Below are 23,358 nucleotides of genomic sequence, written 5' to 3'. Positions count from 1 at the left end.
CTGTTTCCAGGACAAACAATGTCCCCTTACTGGGACACATGGAAGGCCCTCTAGTTGTATCCTGAGCTCCATATCACAAACCTGCAGGATAGAGAATGGAGGTGGGAGGGGGTCAAAGGAAATGATCAAAGCTCCTGTAGACAGACAGCAACAGAGAAGCAAATATTTGGATGATGCTTCTGTCTTCAGAGATTGTGTCACGGAACACAGAGGCTGGTACCCAGAGCAGTTTAATGCTTGTAATTGTGGTCGCAAAACGAGGAAAGCACATGAGGTTTAGAGTGGGGCATGTGGGTCTCAGGTCTCCTCTGGACTTCCCGCTCGGCCCTGGATGAATCTGTAACCTTCTCTACACTTCAGTTTCTGCGTATGAGATACGGGCTCTCGCCTCCAGAGCCTAATAGATTATATTGTCAGATGTAACTTCTGCTTCGGGGAATATACGGAAACACAATCAGCCTTTTTCCCCAGTCTGGTAAAGCTGAGTGAGGGACAATCACCTCCCCCAAGATGGGAAGGTACTCTTTGGGTAGAGAGCAGAGGAGGAACATTCCAGGCACAGCAAAATCAGTGAGCCAAGGGCACGAAGGTGGAACACACAAAGTGTGCTCAGAACTGTCCACAGGCCAAGTCTCCAGGACATGACATTTGAGAAGTGGAAGAGGCTGAAGGAGCCAAGACTATCACCCACTTCTGGCTTGGGGGGACCCAGAGCAAGGTACATACACTATCTTTCTGCAGAATGAGGGCCAAGACGAATGATAAGGTGAAGAGGGGAATTAAATGGCATGAGTCTGAACGTCCAGAAGGAGGCAGCTCACAGGAGCTGCTCAGGTTCCATACACAGGATCAAGAGTCACCTGCTTACTCCACACAGTAAACATTCGGGGATCTGCATCCGCCTACCTGCCTGCCTCCCTGTCTATAACCTAAGTTCTGTGAGGCCGGGAGCCGGGACTCCAGCACCTGTTACTATAGCCTCAGCACAGCACGGTGTCTGCCCCGCAACACTGCTGACCTTCACCACTCCAACCATCACACACAAGCAGCGTGGTTGCTTCAGCAGGGAAGACAAAGGCCTGGGTTTCACATGGTGAACTCTGATAGCAACAAGTCGCAGCGACCAGGACACGAAGGAGTGCTTCCAGCAGAAGGGACTGATAACGTACAAGGTCCCAGATAAGTCACATCCTTCTCTTTGTCTAGGCTTTGACCCTCAATCTGCCCTCCTTCATGAACCTTTATAACCTCCAAAGACCCCTGCACCTCTGAGAAAGAACCCAAGTTCCTCACCTGGCCATCCAAGACTACCTTAATCTGGTTTCATCTGCATCTCTGCTTCTCCTGTACACACTCAACACACCCACCATTGCCAAACTCACCCTGGCCTTTGGGCATCCTACCCCTTCTCCCTGGGATGCTCTTATTTCTTTGTTTTTTTAAAAAATAATATATTTATTTGTATTTTATGTGTGTTGGTGTTTCGCCTGCATGTATGCCTGTGTAAGGGTGTCAGATCCCCTGGAGATGGTGTTATAAACAGTTGTGAGCTGGCACATGGGTTTTGGGAATTGAACCGGGGTCCTCTGGAAGAACAGCCAGTGCTCTTAACCACTGAGCCATCTCTCCAGTCTCCATGTTCTCATCTCTTAACTCAGCCTCTGAGAACTTTCTAGGCGCAGTACACCTCCTCCTCCTTCAGCAAGACTTCCTTCCAGGCCTTAGTCAGCAGTGGCAGCAACTCCGGCAGGCTGCCTTGTTTTATTCCTTCCAGGCAGGTGGCTCTTCTTCCCAACAATGCCAGCTCAGGGCCAGGTGTGCCCACCTGGCTCCCTGCAGCCCAACCCAGCTGCTTTCTCTGTTGCCCTGTTCTGTCTCTAATAGGAGAAATGGAGTCCCCACCGTTGAGGAGAGCTAGTATCCTTAGGGAAGACTACCCACCACAGATGTCCGCTCCACCAACAGGACAGACTGGGAAGAAAGATCCCGCACCCTCTGTGGCCCAGAGGAAGGACAGGTTTCCTGGGACAAAAAAGGGGACATGTGTGCTGGGCTTCAAAGTACCGAGGGGAGAGGTAAAAACGGCGGCACATCGGCAGAGATGGAGGGAGCGGAGGAAGACCTGGGGCAGTGTCAATCAAAGCTGGGCCGAATCCAAACAAAAAAGGAAGGGACAGAGTCAAGTGCCGAGAACATGCCTGTTTGCCCATCTTGTGGGTGATGACATCAGGGAGGTTTGGAAGCAGGAGAATGACAAGATCGCAGCTGGCTCTAGAGGTTCAGGCCAGACCTCTCACCAGGCTCTGGTTCCCAGAACCCTAACAGAAACACCCAGAAAATACATAATGCATTGCTTCTTCACTGTTGGTGACCCTTGGCTCAGGCCATTCCTGCTGGCTGCCACATGAAGTAGGGGATCAGGATGGAAAGAGGACCAGAGAAGGGAGCAAGGTCCAAATTTGATTTGGGGGGAGAGATTCCTGTGCTTCTGCAGGGGTCCAGGGGAGGGCAGGTGAATGCTTCTTCCCTGTGCCCGGCATTTCCTCACAGGTGGTAGTATCCTGAATAGCTAGGGCTACAAAGTTCGTAGGCCTCAGGTCCTCCAGAGCTGGGCAGGTCAAGGACCCTCAGGACGGCCGCTTTCCAGGGGTCATCAGCTGTTCTACCTCCCTCATGAAGCGCAGGCACATCTCTTCCTGCCAGGGCAGGGCCACACATTGCACGGCCACCGGCAGGCCTACACTCTTCTTCATGCCCTACAGGGGATACAGACATCAGAATAGGAGAAATGGGATCACGCCCCAGGTCCAGGAAACACGTACTCTGCAGGGAGGGCAAGTGGCAGGCATGGGGGCTTATTCTGAGGAAGGCTGGCCAAGCCTGCAAGTGCTAGGCCTCTGTCCTCTACAGCAGGGAGTCTGGGCAGCAGTGAGCTAGGGGCTGGGCAAGCTTTACCTTCTTCAGTGTAGTGTCCCAGATATCCCCAAAGTAGCCTCTGTAGTGTTCCATCTGGGCATCATCCTCAGCGGTCACAGTGGTGACAGGCACCACCCCCGCAGGGAAGTCTAGGCAGTTGTAGAGCATAGTGTAGCTGATAGCCCCTAGAACACAAGATGCTGGCTGTAGCAGTCCCTGCCACCTGTAGGGCCAAGTGTCCTCTCTGGGCCTAAGTGACCCATCCTCATCCTGCACATAAAATGGTACTATGATTCTACAGTTACACAAAACCCCCTCTCCCAGGCCTGAGGTCTGTGGCAAAGCACAGAAGCCAGCAAGACTCCCTGACACTTGCCCTGCGCCTTTTCCCATGCAGCCTCCTTGATTCCCTGACCTGGAACGCTGGTCCTATATTCTTGGTTTAAAAAACCCCTAGATTCAAACACCACCTCCTCAAACTGCAGGCTCTTCAAGGAGACCTCCTACACGAATAGTGTTCAGAACAGACAACTCGTCCACTCCCAGCATTCTCTCTCTCTCTCTCTCTCTCTCTCTCTCTCTCTCTCTCTCTCTCTCCCCCTCCCTCCCTCCCTCTCCCTCCCTCCCCCACCCTCTCTCTGGCTTTTCAAGACAGGGTTTCTCTGTAGCTTTGGAGCCTGTCCTGGAACTAGCTCTTATAGACCAGGCTGGCCTCGAACTCCCAGAGATCCACCTGCCTCTGCCTCCCGAGTGCTGGGATTAAAGGCGTGTGCTACCACTGCTCAGCCATCTTCCATCTTTTTAGCCACCAAGCTAGTGAGGTCCAAGTGAGGAGAAAGATGCTCTTCCATGGAAGGGGTGTTCCCCCAGAACTCTTCCTTTTCTACCCACAGCACCACAGCACACAGGGCTGACCTCAGAGGGGAGGGAGAAATGAGAGTATTGAGGGAAGGGCAGTAGGGCCTCACCTGTGGCTCTGCCTGGTGCATTCAAATCCAAAGCAGGGCCCAGCATTGGGGTCAGCAGCACATCCAAGTTCATAGCTTTCCACTGAGCAATCACAGAATTCCGGTACATCTGAAGGGATATGAACACGCTGAGGGAGGCACTCAGAGACATCCAAGGTACCCCAGGATGTCTGATGGACACTGGGATGGCTCTGGCCCTAACATCTGGATCTGAACTGAACCACCATGAGACCAGAAGAGCTACCCCTTGGTGGTATAAACAATACCACGGGCAAAATCCTTTCTGCCAAAGTATTTTGGCACTTACCAACATGGATAGTCTGAGAAGAACAAAGAGGGGCTCAGGACAGTGACCCTATGACCCAGACTCCTGGGCAGGCAATGGGCAAATGAACATCACAGAAGGGCCCAAGCCACAGTCTCTTGAGAGGAAGGAGTGGCAGGCCACCCCGGGGCCCCAGTGACAATAGCTGCTGGAGATGCCCGCTGGTAGATGCTCTGAGCAATTACACCCTCCTACTCCCCAGGACTCAGACCTTACCTCAATCTCATGCTGCAGTTCCCACAGCTTTTCAGCCGACCTGGACAGACAGAGTAAGGTCACCAGCCAACACAGTCACAGCCATCAGCATCAACATCATATCAGCATCAGCATCAGCATCACATCATATCAGCATCAGCATCAACATCATATCAGCATCAACATCATATCAGCATCAGCACCAACATCATATCAGCATCAACATCATATCAGCATCAACATATCAGCATCAGCATCACATCATATCAGCATCATATCAGCATCAGCATCATATCAGCATCAGCATCAACATCATATCAGCATCAACATCATATCAGCATCAGCACCAACATCACATCATATCAGCAGCAGCATCAACATCATATCAGCATCACATTATATTAGCAGCAGCATCAACATCATATCAGCATCAGCACCAACATCATATCAGATTCAGCACCAACATCATATCAGCATCAGCATCAACATCATATCAGCATCGGCATCAACATCATATCAGCATCAGCACCAACATCATATCAGCATCGGCATCAACATCATATCAGCATCGGCATCAACATCATATCAGCATCGGCATCAACATCATATCAGCATCGGCATCAACATCATATCAGCAGCAGCATCAACATCATATCAGCATCAGCATCATATCAGCATCAATATCATATCAGCATCAACATCATATATCAGCAGCAGCATCAACATCATATATCAGCAGCAGCATCAACATCATATCAGCAGCAGCATCAATATCATATCAGCATCAGCATCATATCAGCATCAGCATCAATATCATACGCCCTGCTCTCGCCCCTTCTAGATCTCACTCAACCCCAGGGGATCTCTGAGAGGGGAAATCAAGGCCCTGCTGTCTAGAAAGAAAAATCCAGGATCTCAAGGGCTACAGCTGGATGGTTTAATGACTTCACAGCCAAGCTAGCACTAGACCAGACCTGATTCCTCATGACCCTTGGCCTACAAGAGAGGGTAGGGCTGCCAAAGGTCCTCAATACCTAGAGGTGAGAGGAGTAAGTCCACGGATGTCATACTGGAAACGAGCTGGCTCATGTCCTGATTTTGAAGACCCAGCAACCAAGGAGCGGGCAGGACCAGGTCCAGGCCAGTTCAGTTCAGATTCCTAAAAGCCTTTCCCCTTTTCTCCTGGTACCCACAATCCCCAGACCACCCCAGCTCAGGCTAACTCCTTTCTGGTCTGTTTCCCTATACCTCCTTCTATCTAGCCTGTCCTGCTCTGTACACAGGCCCTTGTCCTCCAGGGGATCCAGGACCCTCCTAAGACAGGATCAGACCCCCCGCCCCGATGGTCCCAAGTTGAGCTCTCTGCCTGGACACCTCAACATTAGGACTTATTTCCCCCAGAGACTTTTCCATCAAAACCACCTGGATGCAGACAAGACCAACTGGGGAAACATAGGGACAGGCATCAGGGTAAAGGAAAAGTTCTCACCGAGGCTGCATGCTCTTGAGAAAGGTTGCCAGTCGAGGAAACTGTACCAGAACAGACACAGGGTCAGTGACTGGTCCCTATGCCATCTCTTCCATGTAGGCCCACCTCCCAGGTCCAGGTCACACCCCTTTTGATAAACAAGTTTGCTAAAGACTGAGGGATCGACCAGGGAAGAGAACAGTCAAGGGAGAGATGAGGAGGCCATGCCTGTCCACACCTAGAGGCCAGGGGAGGAAGGCAGAGCTAGAGACCACGAACGATCATAGGATAGGGGCCCAGAGGCTGCGTCCTTGTATGCCTGGAGCTCTCACCAGAGGCTTCAGCAGGAAGCTCAGCAGTGTTTTCAACCACTGGGGTATCTTCAGAATTAGGATCAGGTCCCCCAAGCAGGGATCCACAAAGTCGCTTTTGCTGGAAGACAAAAGGCCTAGGTGAGGTGCTCCGCTCTCCCCCTCCCCTCCCTGATGACTGCAGTCCTGTGGACTCAGTGGCCCTGCCCACCTCCTTCCTCACCCAGCTCCTGTGGTATCTAGTTGCTTACTTGGCCTCTCTCCAATGCACACTGTTTCTGTTGCTCACTGGGATACCCACCCCTAGTAGAGACCGGGAGGCAGTCCTAGGGTCAGCAAGGACTGAAGGAAATATCTCCCTAGGCATTTTCCGTTTAGCACCGATGCCAGCCTACATTTAGAAATGGTGCTACATGACAGGCTGCCCAGGAAGCTTGTTCCTCATCTGGTTCAAAAGCTTGGAGAAGCCTTCTAGGAACGTCTCGTTCTCAGGGCTGGATGGAGAGGTAGTACCTTCTACTGGTGCCTAGGCAATACTCAGCTGCTAGGAAATTGCTGGGGGGAAGGTGAGCTGGCATCGTAACATATGACAGGCTGAGCAGTTGACTTAGAAAAGCTGCAGAGTCCAAGCTGAGCTACAGTGAGACCAAGGAGCAGGTTTGTTTCCTGGGCCAGCTCAGTAATAATGTCTCCAGGAGGCACCTTCTCAGGCCTCTGCAAACAGCTGGGAGGAACCGCTCCTTGGCAAGCCTCTTAAGTGAGTCTGTTCCACACACCCAACTCAGAAAAAGGGAAATTGAGGGTTGAAAAGAAAGAATTGGCTCAGGAAAGGTTGGTGCCCATACTCAACCCCTTTCTTAACAAACGGCAGGGAAGTCCCCGCCCACCTCACCGGGAGCTTGGCTCAGAGGGGCTATGGCATCACCATCCAGCCTCCCATTATTTACACTGTTACCTTTCCATAGTCTCTAGTGAGTTATCTCCAGGCTCAACTTGCACAGCTGGAAGGACAGCAAGGTCCCTGCCCAGCCCAGGTCTTCCACCTGTGCAGCAAAGGCCTGTCCTGGGGATGGTCAACAGGGCCCAGCCGCTTGCCCTGGTCTACACGTCTTTAATTTATTGTATTATTTTATGCGCCTAAGTGTTTGCTTGCACGTGTATCTATACACTGTGTGTGTCTGGTGCCTGCAGAGGCCAGGAAAGGGCACCAGATGCCCTGGAACTGGAGTTACAGACAGTAGTGAGACGCCATGTGAGTGCAGGGAACTGAATCTGGATCATCTGGAAGAACGGCCCGTGCTCCTAACCACTGAGCCCAGACCCTCTGCACATTTTTCTGATTCCACCCTACATCCTGAAGCCCAACAGCACTCACAAGTTCTGGAGGAAAGTGTGGCCACCGTCACTGAACAGCCCACCTGCGGACAGGACCTCCAGAGCGTAGGGTATGTTGTTTGGCAAGAAGGGAACCAGCTGCAGGGATTGAAGGGTACATTACAGCCTTCGGTTCCCGTAACTCATATGCTGCCCCAGGGGCCATGTGGGTGATCTGTACCACATGGTCACAAAGTCAGCCTTACTGACCCATGACATCAGGAGAGGTCTGGAGCCACACATGAAGCTGTCTCAGTATAATCAACCAAAACCCACTGGCCACAGTCCCAGGTCCCTGGGACTCTTTAGGGAGCGGTACGTCATGGCTCAGACATGGCCCAGCACAGGCTAAGTCCTCCATCCACTACTCGCCCCGGTCCCCCCACCTCGGTCATCTCTGCACTGGTCTCAGAGAGCCAAAACTTTCATCCCAGAGGGCTAAGCAGGGAATGAAGGGGCCTGGGAGGTCCATGGGTATTAGGAAGACTCCCCTGAAGGGGAGGAGATGCCATACCGTGTGGCCCGCAGCCTCGAGACTCCGCTTGGTCTCCAGCACGGCCCTCCTCATGGCTGGGCTAGGCATGGTATAGTTGTCAGTTTCATAGTAGCCCACCCGCAGGGGTCTAGAGCTTGTGTAGATCTAGAAGCAAACATTAGAGACAGGGCTGAGTGAAGAGAATGGTCCACGCAAGATGCTTAGAGACAGAGGCCCTCTCAGTCAACCACAGTTATGACGTTACAAGCTGAATCCTTCTAACATGTTTTCCCCTTCAGTACCACCAAACCCCTTCACCTCTAACCCTTTCACAAAATGCCTTCATGGTGATTCAGAGAGAGCAGGAATGAGGGTTCCCAGAGTCCTAAGAGGGAACTAGGGCTACCCAAAGACTGAAGCCCATGCATCTTGTCTTCTGAGCTGAAGTTCTGTTAGCTGCCCTCGCTCCTGTGAGAACTAGTCCAGACCTCCAGACAGGGGCCTCCCACCTCTCCCCTCTCAGAAGGAGTTCAGGCACTGCCCTTCCCACCGTCCTAACTCCTAAAAGTACCGACAGCACTCTTCTGCCTGGGGACCCCAGCCTCTTCAAGGCAGCTTCACAGAGACAGTGGAGAGGCCAGCATGGGAGAAAGAAAGGCCGGACTGCTGGGAAGTGGAGCTTGCGTCCCATAGTAGACATGACACACTGCTTGCGTCTGCATGCCTCCACTGTGACTACCCCCCAAAAGCTCTGTACATAAATACAGACAACCTCCATGGTTCTCCTGCTTCCCTGCCTCTCCCCAGCTCACCAAGACTCTGGGTCCTCCTCCCCCGGGCCCCATCTCTAACCGTTACATCTAGCCCAACTCCAGATTGAAAGATCCACCTAGGCAGGCCCCATCCTTCCCATCCCTCTCAGGCACTAAGAAGCGGGCTCCCCAGCTTCAGGGAGTAAAGCTGTTCAGTCCCTTCCGACCAATGGCCTATATTGGCCATATTTGGGAAGACGACACTTCACGGCTCTCAGCTCATTCAGCCTACTTGCCACAGAGCAATTTTCACTGTTTACTGGGGATATGGGCAGGAATACTGTAAGAAACGTTGCTATTTCCTAAGAGCAAATCCAACCCAGGTTCAGTTTCTTTCTGAGGAGTCTCTGAACCCAACTAATGGTCCTCAGCCACACAGGCTAAAATCCCAGAGGTTCCAAACGCAGGCACGGGCACCACCTGGTGGTCAACTGTGGAGTATCACCTGCCTCAGGCCTACCCTTGCCACAGAAGAGGGTTTTCCAGTCAAACCTTCGTGCACCACCTGGGTTCTAGAGTTCACTTCTCTTGCCCATCTCCCACCTCCACCCTCCTGCCCGCCCCCACTCACCTCCTCTCTGAAGGGCAAGGGGGGAACGGTGGGGTCCAAGCGGAACAGGTCCTCACACAGTAGGGCTCTCAGGCATAATGCCAGGCTCTCCACATCCCGGGCCATGGGGCCAACAGAAAGTTGCACTGTAGGGAAGGGAAGGGAAGGGAAGGAAGAGGCGTCACTTGGCCCCTAATGAGCTCTGAGTCTGAGTAAGGACTGGCCTATGGCTCCAGAGTAAAGAGCAAGAAGGGGTAGTGGGAATTAGCCTGACAATCAGATATTGCCCACAGGCAAAACAGGGGTGAAGGCAGATCAAGATGAGCCCCCACCCTCCAGGGCACCAAGAGTGTCCCAGGCCCCACTCACCTGCTGTCTGTCCATAGACACAGCCCTTCAGGCCGCTCTTGCTGGTCAGAAACACAAAATGTTGGAAACAGGCAGCAGCCACTCTATCCTCACCCAAGCCCATGCCCCAGCTCTGAAGCCCCAGCACTGGCAGAGAAACCATGCACAGCCGGTGATATTTACCCCCTCCCGCGCCCTTACAAATACTGGCTACTAAATCACTCCTGGGCCATGCATGCATCAGGGAGTTGGAAAGGTCCCTGTGCCCACCCTACCTGAGGCGATTCCCGGTAGGCTTGAGGCCACAGATGCCACAGAAGGAAGAAGGGAAACGGATGCTGCCACCGATATCAGTGCCTAAGCCCAGAGGGGAGCCCCCAGATCCGATGAGAGCCCCCTCGCCCCCCGAGGAACCACCTGGGCTCTTGGAGGACTTCCATGGGTTCAGTGTCTGGCCAAAGAGCGGGTTACTGCAGTCAAAGCTGGAAGAAGCAGAAAAGAGTTAGCTCAGTCGACAACCGTCCTCCGCCTGCTCCCACCCCACCCAGCTCCTCAGGACCAACCTTAACATGGACTGGGGGACGTTGGTGTGCACGAAGGGCACAGCGCCCTGCAGCTTCAGCACCTGCACCACCACGCTGTCACATTCCGATGGCACCCCCTCATTCAAACTCAAGCCCAGCGTGGAGTCTTGGCCCTTCGGGGAGAGATGGGTATAAAGAAGACACCATGGTCGAGACAGGATCCTTCAGCAGCTCAGGGACGCTCCCACCATCAGCACACTGGCCAGCCCAAGCCTCCGAGGTCTCTGGACCTGAGGCATCCTTTAAGCCCCCAGAGCGGGATACAGAGCAGAGGAAGTATGGAAGGCTGACCCCAGGGAGGGCGTACCTTATAGCTGAAGCATTCCTTGAGGCTCACAGGGATGCCATAGAGCAGGCCCTGTCGTGGGGCCTGGGATAGCTGAGTCTCACAGTCAGTCAGATAGGAGGTCACGCAGTTGGTCCCCTTGTTCACTTCCCAGGCCTAGGGAAAGGGAAATGGACACAAAGCAGAGGGAAGGCAGTTCCTCTCTTTAACATTTCCCCCTTTCTACACTTCCTACAAGCGAAAGGGTAACCAGAAACACGGCTCAGAGGCAGCAGCACAGAGGATGACCTCCGGCCCAGAACCCATCCTGCTTCACCCAGGCTCTCTTAGAGAACAAGACTCGGGGCCAGGCCAGGCTAGGGAGCCGGATGCTGTCCTCAGAGGCACTCAGCAGAGGATGAGCTAGAAGACCAGTGGCCGCTGCTCCCACAATTCCAAGTTCTATCTCTGCCCAGGGAGACAGACAGGAGGCAGACAGGAGCAGGCCTCCACATCAGGTCATGCTGGGAGTCAGCCAAGCTAGACTAGACCCTGGCACTCCATCCTCTGCCCTGTGACAGGCTCACACTGAGCCAAGTCGAGCTTCCCTTTTCCCCTGGGACTCTTGAGTCCCACAGATGACTGACCTCAGTAAAGAAATAAGGGTTAGACCCAAAATAATGATAAATTGACAGTAGACATCTAGACCTTCAAATTACAGGCCTAGGGTCCCAGAGGTACAGAAGGGGACACAGAAGCTGAACCTAGTGACACACTCAAAACCACAGCAGACATCAGTCACCGGGCCACACAAGGCAGGAAGGGAGGAGCCTACGCGCAACTAAAATGTTCAGTTGTAAACTGGAAGTGCGAGGGTCTAAGAGGGCTTGGTAAGGCAGAGTGACCGCCTTGGCTGAGGCCTCTGTCAGTGACACTGGCCTACTTTCTCCCGCCCACTTGGATGCCGTCCCTTCAAACACTATCATCACACACCTCAGCCCTGACACTGATACTCACCTACTCAGGGTCACGCTCACAGACACAACACACTCAGAATGCATCACGATGTATAGTCTGTCTTCCTCTTTTTCTCTTACATATATTCCCTGAGCACTTCTTACGGGAAAGAGAATGCATGTGGCACTAAGGCTTTACCAGCAAATAAAACACTTTCTGTCAGGGCTGGAGAGGTGGCTTCGTGGAAGAGAACTTGCTCTTCTTCCAGAGGACTCTAGCTTAGGTTCCAGCACTCACGCCAGAAGGCTCACAGCCTGTAATTCACATTCCATGCCACCCGATGCCCTCTTTGGCCTCCAAGAGCATCTGTACACATGCACATACCCCCTCCTCACACACAAGAATACACATACTTTAAAGTTTTTAAAGAATTAAAGAACAATTCCTATCCACAGGGATTACCCATGGAGAGCCTGGGGAGGGGAAAGTCAAGCCCTGCCTGTGAGTAGACAGGGAGAGGGAGCACCCAGCAGGGCAAGGGCCTGGGAGGGCTTGCTGGGCAGCATGGAATCAATGACCTGGGAGGTGCAAACCGAGAGGGGAAATCCCAAGAAAAGGGAACGGGTGCAAAACGAGGCAGACCCTGAGCTCATTGTCTCCAGCCTCCCATGGCCTGTGCTGTTGGGAATGGAGGTCTGGACCCCAAGGCTGCTGCTGCTGCTGCTGCTGCTGCTGCTGCTGCTGCTATTGCTGCTGCTCACAAAGGGAAGGAGAGCAGTCAACAGCAAGGTGGCTAAGGGGGAGGGTGGAGAGAGACAGAAAGGAACAGAACAGACTTGGTAGCCAATGAGGTGGAGGCGGGAGAGAGGGAAATCTGGGCTGGAAGCCAGGTTTCAAGCTAAGACAACATGCTCAGTGTCCACACACACACACACACACACACACACACACACACACACACACGCTAGCTCCTTCCCTCCCTGGTAGCTCCTGGCACTGAGATTCTACCATGATCCAGAGCAGGACAACCCAGGCCAGGTTTTTCTCACAGCCTGTGCAAAGAAGGCAGGGGCTAGCCTAGGGCTTACCTTTCCCAGGTAGGTGAAGAGCACAGCCTCCGGAGACAGCTCCCCACTGCGTAACTTCTGTCCTAGTTGGGGCAGGGGCAAGGCCAGCAGTGCCTCTGAGTCCAAGTCAGGGTTCTGTGGGGAACATATTCCATCAGTCTTGCACAGGTGACCTTTGCCACTCAGTCCTCAGGAAACAAGCTGATACTGTCCCTTGCTAATATCCCTATAGAAGGTACCACCTGCAGCTCTGACACCAGAAACCAACCTAGGTGGGCTCTTGGTGTCCCAGACCAGTGCAAATGCAAGCTCCAGAAGTCTGCTGGATAGGAAATGATGAGGGACAGGTTATGGCGCCATTAAGACTAGCATCCCACACACCTGCCTATGCCTGCCATGCACAGCGCTGAGTGTTTTATTTGCTTGGTTCCTCACCCCCACTCACGAGGTTATTTATTTTTTATTTTATTTTCTTCTATTTCTGACAGTTTCTTACTATTATACAATGCATCGTGATCATATCCCATTACCTTCTCTTATTCACCCCCACACACACCTGTTGACCTTTCCAACTAGGCCTGTCCCCACTTTCTTCATGGTGTTTCTGTTTGTTGTTGTTGTGTGTGTCCAAATCATGTCCTCATTGTAACAGCCATGTCATACATATCCAGAAGATAATGTTCTATAGTGTCCCTCCCCATCCTTTGGGTATACTTTGTTTTGTCTGAGATAGGTTCTCACTATGTAGACCAGGATAGCCTCAAATTCAGAGATCTGCCTGCCCCTCTCAAGTGCTAGGATTAAAGATTTACTCCACCACACCTGGTTGTATTTGTTTTTTAAGAGGTCTCTGTTATTCTGACCAGGTTAGCCTTGAACTTTCAAGATCTTCCTCCCCTGGCTGCAGCCCCAAGGAGATGGGATCACAAGCTTTTGTTTGGTTTTGGCTTTTGACTTTCAAGACAGGGTTTCTCTATGTAGCCCTGGCTGTCTTAGAACTTGCTTTGTAGACCAGGCTGGCCTAGAATGCAGCGATCCACCTGCCTCTGCCTCTTGAGTGCTGAGATTAAAGGCGTGTGCCACCACCACCACTGGCTAGATTATAGGCTTTTCCACACCAAGCCTATGACCCTCCATGCCTTCATTAACTCTGACTACCATTTCCAATGTTCAGATTTAGAGACTAAAGCTAAGGGAAAAGAAGCGCTTTGTTTAGAATCACAAAGGTAAGGAGTGGGCCTGGAGAGATGGCTCACTGGTGAAGAGTATTTGCCTTTGTGGAGGACCTGGGATTGGCTTACTTGATGGCTCACAACCATCTGTAACTCTAGTTCTAGGAGATCTGATGCCCTCTTTTGACCTCTGTAGGTACCAGGTATGCATGTGGTGCACATACACACCTGTAAGCAAAAACACTCATAGACACAAAATGAAATAAGTCTGGAAGGAAGGAAGGAAGGGAGGGAGGGAGGGAGGGAGGGAGGGAGGGAGGGAGGGAGGAAGAAAGAGAGTGAGGGAGTGAGTGAGGGAGGGAGGGAAGGAGGAAGGAAGGAAGGAAGAAAGGCAGGAAGGCAGGAAGGCAGGAAGGAAGGAATACTCTACCAGCCCCTTCTCCCAGCACAGCCATCCACAGCACACAAGCCCTGGCAGGGAAGTGAAGTGAATCAACAAAAGTCACATTAAAATGCTACATTAGTGGCTGAAGACCACATCCAAAGGGGAATGACTGACACATTTACTTTCAGACAGGTATGAAGTGCCTGCTCTGAACCTGGCCCCACAAGCTCATGAGACGAGGATGAAGCAAGAACGAATAGGTAACTGTGTGGCTTAGCTCTCTGTCAAGCTGCCACAAGCTGAAGCCACCTAAGAAGAGGGGGCCTCAGCGGAGGAATTACCTCCATCGGATTAGCCTGTGGGCATGCCTGTGGGGCATTTTGTTAATTAATGATTGTAGGCAGTGCCACCCCTGGACCGTGGCCCTCAGAAAGCCAGCTGAGCAAGCCATGGAACGCAAACTATAACACCGTGTCCCCCATGGTCTCTGCTTCAGTTCTTGCCTGGAACTCCTGCCTTGGTTTCCCTCAATGACGGACTATCACCTGGAAGGCAGAATAAAACCTCCAACTTACTTTTGGTCGCACCGCTTATCACCGCAACAGAAAGCAAGCTATTACATCACCAGATATGAACTGTAGATAGTGAGGGACTGAAAGAATAAAACAGGGCGTGGTAGAGAGTGGCACCTGGGCCGAGCGGGAAAGAATGGCTCTCTGAGGGAGGAGGGCTCGAAGGCACACCCACCTGCCAGACCTCCAAGGCTTCAGGTCCCTGGGGTCAGCTCTGCCTGCAAACACCCTCCTGGGCCCTCCTCAGAATCAGACCAATTAGTGAACACTGAACCACCACCCACCCCACTGCTCAACACATCCTCTATTCCCGCTAAGGTCACCAGAGAATCGCTTGTTACCAGATCCAAATACTTTACTGCATCTTCCTTCATGCCTCACGAGGGTCTTCAGAGGTATCAGGCCACATGCCACTCTCTTCAGAGTCTCTTGGATAGAAACACCAGACCCAAGGGTCCCCCCCCCGCCCCAGCTACCATCATCTGCTGTTCCCAGTGCTATTCAGTCAGTCAGCCAGCAAACGGGTGCAAAGGACCACGTGAGAGGCCATGCATACGGAAATAAACAAGAACGCAAGGTTCCTGCATTCAAGAAATCAACATCTAGACAAGCAAACAAGACATTGATAGACAGCTTGTGGTAAGGCAAGATGGCAGAGATACAGTCTTGGTGGAAATGAGGATGCTGCTGTAGATAGATGGACAGTCTACCTGTTGAGGTGACCTTTTAGCCATGACCTGAAGGGTGATTCCTCCAGGTTCCTCTGGTAGTTGTCTTCAACCTTCTGGCTTACACTCTCTGAGCTCCCATGCCTCCTGATCCTCCACCAAGCTCCACCTAAGGCAACTGCACAGCTGAGCACGCAGTGAGTCCTGTCCTTCCTCCCGCGATCACTGTCTCCCCCACGTTTGATATGGCTCCACCTCAGTGTGCCCCAGGACCCTCAGACAGGCAAGTCCTTTCCAGCTTCATCCTTTCCTCCCCAGACTACTAAGCTCTTGCCCCTGTGACCCGTCCTTCCTGCTAGATCTATACAAGGGCAAAGTCCAACCTGGCCTTTCCTTTATTTTTTTTTAATATTTATTTATTTATTATGTATACAATATTCTGTCTATGCGTATGCCTGGAGGCCAGCAGAGGGCACCAGACCTCATTACAGATGTGGTTGCCGGGAATTGAACTCAGGTCCTCTGGAAGAGCAAGCAATACTCTTAACCACTGAGCCATCTCTCCAGCCCTGGCCTTTCCTTTAAAATGTCTCCCGAGCAGCATTTCAGAGTCAGCATGAGCTCCTGAAGGTGCTTCCAGCCACGATCTTATCAGACAACCTTTGGATCAACACTACCTCACACTTCCTGGTTCACCCACACACAGCTCCGCCCAACACCTGCCCTAACCTGGAAACCTTACATTCTTAATGCCAAGGAGCACTTCCCCAAATCTGTTAAATAATGTAACACTTACTTGAGGTTTCTATTCTTTTAATATAACAAGCTACAGAAGAAAAACACAGATTCATGATCTCTTCCCAATACATAACCCTAGTTGAATATATATATATGTATATATGTATATATGTATGTATGTATATATATTAAAACATCTTGAAAATATCTAGGAGGGTGAAGAGGTAACTCAGAGGTTAAGAACATATACTGCTCTTACAGAGGACCTGAGTTTGACTCCCAGCATCCATTGGCCTCTGTGGGTACTGCACTCATATGCATATACACACACATAATTAAAAATAGTGGTAGGAAGGTGGAGACAGGAAGATCCCTGAATCTCACTAGCCAGCTAATCTTGCTGAATTGGTGATCTCTAGGTTCAAGAAGAGACTCTGTCTCAAAAAATAATGTGGAGAGGAGAAAAAATATCTGACATCCGGCCTCCACACATAGGAACACACATGTATACCACACAGATACACCAATGTATATAAAAAAAATGAGCGTTCACCCACTCTTCCCAGACCCTGTTCTGAAAAGGGGAAGGAAAAGCCCGCACTACACTATCCATGGTCATTCTCTTCTTTCCCACAAAGCAGTGACGCTGTATGAAGCCCTGCTCTTGCCTCTTCCTTCCCACAATGAACACAAACTGCTTCATATTTTTTCCAAGCATGGAGGCTTATGCTTGTAATCCCAGCACTTGGGAGATGGAGGCAGGAGGACTGCCATGAATCTGAGTCCAGCCTGGTCTACATAGTGAGCTACAGGCCAGCCAGAACTATAAAACAATTCTGTCTCAAAGACACAAAACAAGGGGCCGGAGTGATGGCTCAGCAGTTAAGAGCCCTGACTGTCCTTCCAGAGGACCTGGATTTAATTCCTAGCACCCACATGCAGCTCACAGTTGTCTGTGACTCCAGTTCCAGGGGATCTGGCACCCTCACACAGACACACATGCATGCAAAACACCAATGCACATAGAAAGTAAATAAATCTTTTTTTAAAAAAAACTGTAAAATAAGGGCCTAAGAATATAGCTGTGTTGGTAAAATGTTTTTCTAATGTTCACAAAGTACTGAGTTTGATACCCAGCATAACATAAAAACAGGTATGGTGTGGTGGCACATGCCTTTAATCCCAACACTTAAGAGACAGAGGGATCTTTGAGTTTGAGGCAAACCTCAAACTCAAACAAAACCTTGAACAAAGCAAGTTCAAGGACGGGCGGGGCTACACAAAGAAACGCTCCCCCCTCCCAAAACAAAAGCAAAAACAAAAACAAAAAAACAAAAAACCCGGACATGGTGGAGGTCAGAAGATCAGAAGTTTAAGGTCATCTTTAATATATATAGCAAGTTCAAAGTCAGCCTGGAACACAAGACCCTGTAATACAGTATGTATTCACTGTTTTGTTTGAGGCAATTATTTCCGGCAGCTAGGCCACCATCTCCTCCCTCCTTGCTAAAGAAGCCTGCAAAAAATCCCTGCAAATGTCATCTAGAACAATCTTTATGGTGGTCTGAATAGGAATGGCTCCCATAGATTCATAGATTTGAATCCTTGGTTGCCAGGAAGTGGCACTTGTTAGGTGTGGCCTTGTTAGGACAGGTGTGGCTTTGTTGGAGGAAATAGGTCACTGCGGGTGGGCTTTGAGGTTTCAGGTGCTCAAGCCAGGCCCAGTGTCTTTCTCTTCCTGCTGCCTGCCGGCCCAGATATAGAACTCTCTGCTCCTTCTCTAGCACCACTGTATTCCTACGCGCCATGCTTCCCACCATGCTGACAATGAACTAAACCTCTGAACCTGCAAGCCAGGCCCAATTAAATGTTTCCTTTATAAGAGTTGCTGTGGCCATAGCGTCTCCTTACAGAAACAGAACATTGACTAAGACAACCCCCATTCTCACGCACATTTCAATTCTTCCCAATGTCTCCACTGTTGACAGTTGATGACACAGTTGCTAACAACTATGTTTAAGTCTTCAGCTAGCGTTAGGCAGTTGAGACATCCTCCTTCCCCCAAATCACTAAAGTCTGCACCCCAAAGCGGCCAGAGGGCCAGGAAATAATCTCAAGATAGCTATATGGCCACCCAGTGTAGAGACATTTTTCTTTTTCTTTTTTCTTTTTTTTTTCTTTTCAGTTTTTGGAGACAGGGTTTCTCTGTGTAGCCCTGGATGTCCTGAAACTTGCTCTGTAAATCACGCTGGCTTCGAACTCACAGAGATCCACCTGAAAGGCGTGCACCGCTACTGCCAAGTGAGACGTTTTTCAAGAGGGAGCTACTGTGCCTCCTGTAAGCACCACTCCTCTTCTGGCTGCTTCTTTCTCTCCTGAACCATCTATCGTCTTAATTTCCGACTCTTGGGCTGTCTCCTTTTCGCTCATAGATTTTTATCTCTGTTCTATTTCAAGCTCTCTCCTCTATTGGCTCACAAAGACGGCCAAGACATTCTCAATGGTCTAACTGTGCTTTCAATTTATCAGTGGAATCATTTCAAAGAAGAGTGCAAAGGAGGCTTGGAAAGGACGGGAGACACGATCACAATGGATCCGACTGAAGGGCGAGCATCTGTAGGACCAATGAGCTTTACCAAGAGCACGCATGAGACAGTACATCCAAACACACATGCAAAGACCCTAAGGCAGGAATCACGCCCTTTGAGAATGCATCCAGCCTCAACAGTCTACTGGGGCTGGTTCCTGTCTGCAGCATAGAAACAGTGCAGGAGAGGGGCTGGAGACATGGCTCAACAGCTGTCTTCTCTTCCAGAGAACCTGCATTCAGGTCCCAGTGCCCCACATGGTGTCTTACGACCATCTATAATTATATTTCCAGGGGGGTCTAATACCCTCTCTGGCCTCTGTAGGCACAAGACAAGCATATGGTGCACAAACATACATGTAGGCAAAACATTCATACACATAAAACTTTTATTTTTGAGACAAGGTTTCTCTTTGTAACAGTCCTGACTGTCCTGGAACTTGCTTTGTAGACCAGGGTGGCCTCAAATTCACAGAGATCCACCTGTCTCTGCTCCCCAACTGCTGGAGATTAAAGGTGTGCACTACCACTACCTGGCATAATTTCTTTTTTTAAAGTTTTTAAAAACTTACTCAGGGGCAGTTGAGAGAAATAGGGGAAACACTGATGCTGATAAGCTTCCATCAATCAACAGTAACCAGACATACACCTCTCCCTAGAGTTGCTCCAGAGTCTGGAAAAGTGAACCATTGTGTGAACCTCGGTGACTCAGAGGTGCTCATGCCCTCCTTGCCATCTTGTGTCTACCTTGGCACAAAGTTAACTTTGTGTAGTATCTACCAGAGGGGCTGAACTACTTTGGCCCTTCCAGTACACTTGGTCCTACCTTCCCAGGTGCCCCTTGCTACTCTACCTTCCCAGGTGCCCCTTACTATTCAAGGTCAGGCTGAGAAAACACTAGAAGGTGTCACCTCTCATTACTCAAGAAAGCCAGCGCCCAGTAGGAGGGTTCTGTGGGGTGAAGAAGGGAAAGGGTGGATCCCAGGGCTGGGCTGATTTTACAACAAGCTCCTACCTCCTAACCACTCCATGAGGTCAAGAAAATCTATTGTCATCAAGAACCCTTAGGTAAGTATGGCAGCCCACACCCGAAGCCCCCGATTTTCGAATGGCTGAAATGGGAGAGTCTCTTGAGCTGGTCTCTAACTCAACTAGGACAGCGAGACAGAAAGAGAGGTATGGGGGACACGGACGATGTTAGGAATATGAACGTCTTTTCTGTCTGCTAAAAAAGCACATGGGAACAAGAGTGTAGTGGTACGGCCTGTACTTGCCAGCACTTGGGAGGCTCAGGCAGGAGAATCAGGAGTTCAAAGCCAGTCTGGGAAGCATGAGACCCTGCCTAAAACACAAAGAAGACAGCAAGCAAACAAACACAGAGGCTCCAGCCCCTGAAACCCCAAGACCAGTTTTCCTTCCCGAAAAAGTTAAGTTTGGTGTTTGAGGCTAGGTGTTGGCTCCAGGAAGATATGCAAACCACATTTTGTATTTCAGAGCCAAAACTTCTGCCCTCAAACATTCTTTGGCAAAACAGATTCTTCAGTTCTTGAAGAAACTGAAGGACAATTACTTTATAAGAAATGAGGGAAATACAAGAAGACCCAGCCTTTTCCCAGCCCTCAACCCCCAGCGCTCCCAGGCAAATGGATTCCTTATGGCTAAGAGTACTCCTTCCTGTAGGCAGAACTGTGGGCAGATTCCTGTGCCTGCTCCCCAAGCTGTGCTGAAAGATGGCAGAACTCAGCTGGCTGAGCAGAAGGACATGGAGGAGCAGCCAAGGCTCCCCAGGCCTAGCCCAGGATCATCACCAGTATCCCTGAGGTCACGGGCAGAGAAAAAAGGGGGAGCTAGCAGAGAATCTGTGCTCAAGTAGAGGAGGTGGCCAGTGTGGGATCTGAACCTCCCAACCTGGAATGAGACAGTTCTAAACTCTGACTGATGGTAAGCTTTTCAGGCAGAACCAGAGACACTTTTATCTCAATAAATATATACAATATACCCCGGGCTTGGTGATGATGGGGAGTAAATTCAGACTATTACAGTCATCCAAAGTTTTGTCCACATTCAGGCCCACAGCTGGGTTTCCAAAACCCACTACCAGTCCACCACCCCCCCACCCCTCACCAATTCCTCTCCACTGCTGTGAGCTAGAGCTCCACAAAGCACTTCGTTGCTGTTCTGGCTCAAAAATCACTCGCTGCAACTGAGACCCGCAAAACGCAATTTTCACTGATACTGGTCCAGAAACACTTTCCTGACTCCTACTGTCCCCATCGCCTGGGAGCTCTCCAACCTGTCAATCCCACAAATACCCACAGCAACTCTTCGATCCTTCAGCACATAGGCACACCTAGAGTTCTACATCTGGGCTTCTAGCTGGGGCCAGTGTTTCATACAACAGGAGAACAAGGCACCCTCTTGCAGACACCTTCTCTAACCTTTCCCCAAACTCTTTTCTCACACCTCCAAACGGACACACTGAAATGTCCAAGGCAGGAGAAGCCGCTAGAAAGATGCTTGCAGAAAGGTTTGTGAGGTGATGAATATGAAAGACCGGGCGGGAGAAGCCGGGAAGGACTTAGATTCTAGAGTGGCTTCGCCACTAACTCCCTGTGCACCTAGGCGTCTATTTTTTTTAACTCCTCTCTTAAGAGCCTCATGCACAAATTAACAAACATGAACTTTAAGCTATCTGGGCCATCATCACTCCATGATTCCAAAGTCCTGAACACTAGTTTACCTACTCATTCTTAGGCTAGTGGTTTCTGTTTTTGTTTTTAGCGTGTTGATAGTCAGTAATCGAGATCCTCTGGCGCGGGGTAAAGCTCCTCTTTAAACCAGTACAGCGTCCAGACTCCATGACCTGTCCTGTCCCTTTCTTTTCCGCTTCTCCTCGCGCTGCACCTGGCGCAGAAAGTGTACGGAATGCGATAGCTGTTCTGTTCTGTTCCCGAGCTCGCTCACACCTGCGCTGCCCGCCAGTCGGCCTTCTGGCGTCCAGGCGGCTGCAAGTGCTGCCTCGTCCACGCCGTCCTCCCCACGCCCTCCCACCCCAGCCCCGGAGCCCGCCGTCACCTGCAGCCGGAAGCGCTGCACCGCCTTATCCATGGTCTCCAGGCCAGCTCGCTGTCTCCGCCGCGCCCTGGCCGCCGCTCCCCGGGCCGTCCGGCGCCCGGTCCATCGCAGGACCACTGCCGCCGACAACAAGCAGCAGGCTAGGGCAACCCCGGAGACTCCGGACAGCGCGGTCCAGACTTGGCGCAGCACCATGATCTCCCGTAGCCCGCTGCTACCGGAGAGGAATCAGCACGCGCAACCCAACAGCTCCGCTGCAAAACCCGGCCTGGATCACCCGCGATTCCGCCTGAGGGAGGGGCGGGATCAACCGCGGGCCCGCGGGGAGCGGGGAGCGCGCCGTTGCCGGGCAGCCAGAGCAAAGCTGGCAGCGCCAACGGTCAAGGTCAAGCCTGGCGGTACGCTGGGCTCGTTCCCCCGCGTCCTGGCGTTTTAAGGGAGGCGGAGCAGCTGAGCTCCGCGTGGGCGCCCTCGGAAGCACCAGGGCGGCCGGGTTTCCTGGACCAGGCCCCTGGCGGCGTCTCCGCCCTGCGCACCCCACAGTTCCAACTCCCTCCCAGAAAACGCGACCACGCCAGAGCCCCCAGAACAGGCCCGCCTAAGCAGACCCCGTGCTGCGGAGCTTAATAATAACCCCTAACGTCTCAGCATCTTTCCTGGAGAGCCAAGCGTCATGGGGTTGTGCCTAGCTGGTCGTCCATCTCTCCTGGGCTCAGGGCTAGCCCTCTGGGTGCGAGAAGTTCTGAGGCGCCCACCAGGTGGCCTCTCCTTCTCTAAGGCCCCAGACCTTGAGTCTTTTACCCTGGGAACCCTATCCCAGTCTCTTTGACCCTGGGCGTCCTCATCCACTTCACAAAGATGATTCTCATATGTTATCCTCTCCCAGACCAAGACCCTCTGAGATTTCACACCTAGGAAACAACAGTAACTTTATCTGAACCAGAGCCCTCTCTGGGGGCCTAGTGCCCATCACTGGGGACCATAAATTAGGGCCACACACATCTTAATTCTGGTTAGATTGCTTTCACAGAATTTTATGTGATTCATCCTGTGAGAAAGGCATTTCTATTTTCACTTTTCTAGTGAGGTAACTTGAGGACAAGAGGGGTTAAATAACTTTTTTGAGTCACACAGAGTGAAGATGCAGATGACAGTCTTATTCAAAGTGGTGCTTTACCCTTTAAGCAGTACTACCCCTGCTACCTCTGGAAGTGAGGCACTGGGGTAGGGTTATCTCAACACTCTGAATGGAAACTCTGAGTCCCTGGGTGTCTTTACCTCTGAATCTGATAGGGGTGGTAATTATGTGTACCTTAGAGGACTGTTAAGAATCTGTGAGGTTCTCATTAAAGTCCCCATCCCCCATCCCACTTTAAGCCTCCATCTTTTCTTTTTTAAACTCACTATGTAGACCAGGCTGGCCTCAAACTCAGAGATACACCTGTCTTTGCCTCACTTCTGTGTGCTGGGATTAAAGTTGTGAGCAACCACACCTGGCCTTTGTTTCTTATATGTGTGTATGTGTGTGTGTGTGTGTGTGTGTGTG

The 23,358-nt window shown here is 51.2% G+C and overlaps 1 protein-coding gene across 1 annotated transcript; it reads right to left on the bottom strand.

The window, feature by feature from the left end:
• Positions 1 to 2,179: 2,179 nt before the first annotated feature.
• Faah (fatty acid amide hydrolase) lies at positions 2,180 to 22,154 on the bottom strand. The gene is made up of 15 exons (XM_085686454.2): positions 21,813 to 22,154; positions 12,637 to 12,750; positions 10,634 to 10,768; positions 10,306 to 10,439; positions 10,018 to 10,224; positions 9,764 to 9,804; positions 9,416 to 9,540; positions 8,072 to 8,197; positions 7,559 to 7,656; positions 6,205 to 6,304; positions 5,894 to 5,934; positions 4,426 to 4,465; positions 3,885 to 3,993; positions 2,956 to 3,101; positions 2,180 to 2,756 (listed from the first exon to the last, which is right to left on the bottom strand). The coding sequence occupies exons 1-15, from the start codon at positions 22,005 to 22,007 to the stop codon at positions 2,628 to 2,630; spliced, it is 1,740 nt and encodes a 579-aa protein (XP_085542580.2). The 5' UTR covers positions 22,008 to 22,154; the 3' UTR covers positions 2,180 to 2,627.
• Between the last annotated feature and the right edge of the window lie 1,204 nt (positions 22,155 to 23,358).

This window comes from Myodes glareolus, chromosome 3 (assembly GCF_982192425.1).
Source record: "Myodes glareolus chromosome 3, mMyoGla1.1, whole genome shotgun sequence".
NCBI lineage: Eukaryota > Metazoa > Chordata > Mammalia > Rodentia > Cricetidae > Myodes > Myodes glareolus.
This window is presented reverse-complemented; position numbering and strand designations above follow the sequence as displayed.